General features: G+C 55.4%; 1 protein-coding gene across 3 annotated transcripts in view; it reads right to left on the reverse strand.

Annotated features, from left to right (window-relative positions):
* ZNF710 (zinc finger protein 710) overlaps positions 1 to 1,758 on the reverse strand; it is a 7,861-nt gene extending 6,103 nt beyond the window's left edge. The window contains exon 1 of one of the 3 annotated variants that reach the window (XM_017738337.1): positions 709 to 1,758. In XM_017738337.1, coding sequence (XP_017593826.1) covers positions 709 to 716 — 8 coding nt within the window. In that variant the 5' untranslated portion in view covers positions 717 to 1,758. Of the gene's footprint in view, positions 1 to 10; positions 626 to 708 lie in introns of those variants that run through there. The other 2 variants (XM_017738326.1, XM_017738333.1) reach the window with 2 other exon arrangements.
* Positions 1,759 to 2,825: the final 1,067 nt, after the last annotated feature.

The raw sequence follows: 2,825 nt of genomic DNA on the forward strand, positions 1-2,825 counted from the left end.
CTTGTGCTGCCTCTCTGCACTTGTCTCCACTGGACACACGAGCCCTGGGACACGGTATAGAAGATTTGCTTGCGAGGCCACGGCGCTCCGGAGCTGCAGCTGCACAAACAGCACACAGGGAAGCAGGAACAGGGCAGAGGCAGCTGTTTCACTTCCCGCTCTCACTTCCCTGTTCACGCCTCGGGACTTGCCAAGGCAGCTGGAAACACCGTTTCCCAATACACCGGCAAGTGAGGCGGGGTCATGTATTTCAGCTCCCCCAGGAAACTCCCAGCACCCCGGAGTGCAGAGCACTGCCAGCACCTCCATGCTCCGCGGGAGCTGCTTCCAGCCTTGTCCAAGCAGCCGAGGCAGAGGCCCCGGGCCCATTGCCGTGATGGAGCGCAGTCCTGCCACAGCCACTCCCCCTGGGAGCAGGACAATGCCCAGGGCTGGAGCATGCAGAGCTCCCGAACACTGTGCAGGGACTCCTGTCCCAGTGCAGATCTCAGCAGTGACACAAGCACCTCCCCCAGCTCCTCCTCAGCCTAGACCTCCAGACCTGTGGCTGCACACGCAGGCATTCACCCACCAAGCTCAGGGTTCCTCTCCAGTGCTGCTGCTGGGAACCAAACCCTCCTACAGGCCTTAATAACCTTTAGTTTTCAAGTCCAGCCCTTTGGGCCAGGCTCGGGTCCCTCCAGCTCCTTTCCCGATGCAGACTCTCACCTGCCCATCCTTTTCCCACGTGGGGCATTGCAAAGACACACTTGCCAATGTCCCCTCTGCCAGTGGCAAGTGCCGAGCTCCCAGTCCACTCATCCATCTCTCCCCTCTCCAACACCACAGGATGGATGCACCTGGGGCCAGCAGTGGTGGCTGCTGTCCCTGATCCTTTGGGGTTGTGAAATTTGGGTTTCTTTCATCATTTCTCCTCCCACTCCAAGGTTTCCTTTTGGTGCAATCTCTCCTCCCATCTTTCCCAACACAACTGGGAAGATCCAGGCTCTGCCCTGGCACATTCTGCAGACCCTGCCTTCCCTTGTCCTAGCTGCCCCTCTCAGAGCCTCCACCAGCTCCTCACTCACCACCTGGTCACTTAAAGTAGGGTTTTTTCATGGCTTTCACTTCTTTGTGCTATTTTATCTCTATTTCCCTCTCTTGTTCCATGATTAGCCCCCCAAATACTTCTCACTGGGTCCCTGTGGCAGCAGCATCTGCACAACAGGCTCTCCACTCCCAGCACATTCCTTGCTGGATTCCAGATTTTCCAGCCACCAGGCTAAGAGCTGTGTCTGTGGACACGTTTCCCTTCCCTTTGCTGTTTTACCTCCCTTGGTTTCACCCACCTGCCCAATCACTCGTGCCAACACCTCACCTGGTCCTTTAGCCAGCGCCACCACTCTAGAGATAGGAGCCTGGTAAATCCTCAGTCGAGCAGCATGAAAATGTTACATCTGGTCCACAGAAGCCTCACCTTTGCACCCACAGGTTTGCCTGTAACACCTGGGACCCAAAAGGGTCTGAGCTAAAGGAGTACCCACACCCTCAGAGCCATCCAAGCCACAGCCCCACAGGAGCAGCTCTGGGAGGGACCACGGCCCCAGCTGCCCTAAGAGCCTCCACTGAGGCATTAGTGACCAATGACCCTTGTTTTCCACCTGGCTCCATTCCCGGCTCCTCTCACCAGCCCAGAGGCAAGCAGCAATCACCAGCTCTCACCCAAGCACTCCTGCAGGGAAGGGAAACCCAGGCACCCAAAATTCAAAGGGTTTGGGGAATTGATTTACTTCTCAGCTCTCCCAAAGAGCAGTGACATCCCCCCCACCCCACCAGGCATGCAGGAGCCCACCCTACTGCCACTGCTCTGTCTTATCTCAGCTCATTAGGATAAGGGCAGCCACCTGAGCAGGTGCCAGAGCCCAGCTGGCACCAGTAGCAGTTTAAGTCACCTGGCCCCCTGCACAGGTTCCCAGGCTGCCTGACAGGCTTGGTGCCACGGGAAAGAGGACATTTAGGACTTGCTCCTGGCTATCCCCTTTGCAGGACCCACATTGTGGGACAACTACTGCAGGACCCTTTTGTAAAATCCTTTTCAGGACCCTTTGTAGGACCCCCTTTGTAGGATTCCTATTCCAGGTCCCTTGTGTGGGACTCCCATTGCAGGACCCTCATTACAGGGCTCTTTGCAGGACTTCTCTGCAGACCCTCTGCTGCCAGTGCCTGGGGCGTCCTGGGAAGTTCCCCAGGGACAGATGTGGTGGCACAGACCTTGGGAGAAAAGCTCCCAAGGCACAGGATCGAGCCCCAGGACAAAGTGAGACCCTGGGCGTGGGGGAGTCTCAGTGGGGAAGGAGGCAGTAAAACTGTTCAAGACTTTTTACCAGAAAATGGCTGATAATGGATCTGATATTTGTGAGAAAACCTTTGATTTTATTTTCCTTTCTTTCTCAAAAGCAGCCTTCATTTAAATTTAATAAAGGGGAAAACAGGCTTTCATCTTGCCTGCAGATTTCACATAAAGCTGCTCAACCCCCCACAATTCTACACAGAAAAATGTTGTTTTCCTGAAAATCAGAACTAAAATTACTCCTAAACCTGACCCAGTGTCTGTCCTGCACCAGCCCAAGGATTTGGGGGTCACCTTGGCTGCACTGCCTGGCCCTGGCTCTGTGTTGGTGGTGTGTGCCAGGGGCTCACCCAGAGAGTGGCTCCAGACACTGTGGCAGAACCGAAACTGGCACTTCTTGCCCTGGAACTGACCCTGATACAGAGGAACTGCTGTAAAAATGAGCCAAAGCTCTGAGAAACGGGCAGGAGCCATGGGGGCCAGGTGGTGCTGCTGC

This window comes from Corvus brachyrhynchos, unplaced genomic scaffold, assembly GCF_000691975.1.
Source record: "Corvus brachyrhynchos isolate BGI_N302 unplaced genomic scaffold, ASM69197v1 scaffold200, whole genome shotgun sequence".
In the NCBI taxonomy this organism is placed as follows: domain Eukaryota; kingdom Metazoa; phylum Chordata; class Aves; order Passeriformes; family Corvidae; genus Corvus; species Corvus brachyrhynchos.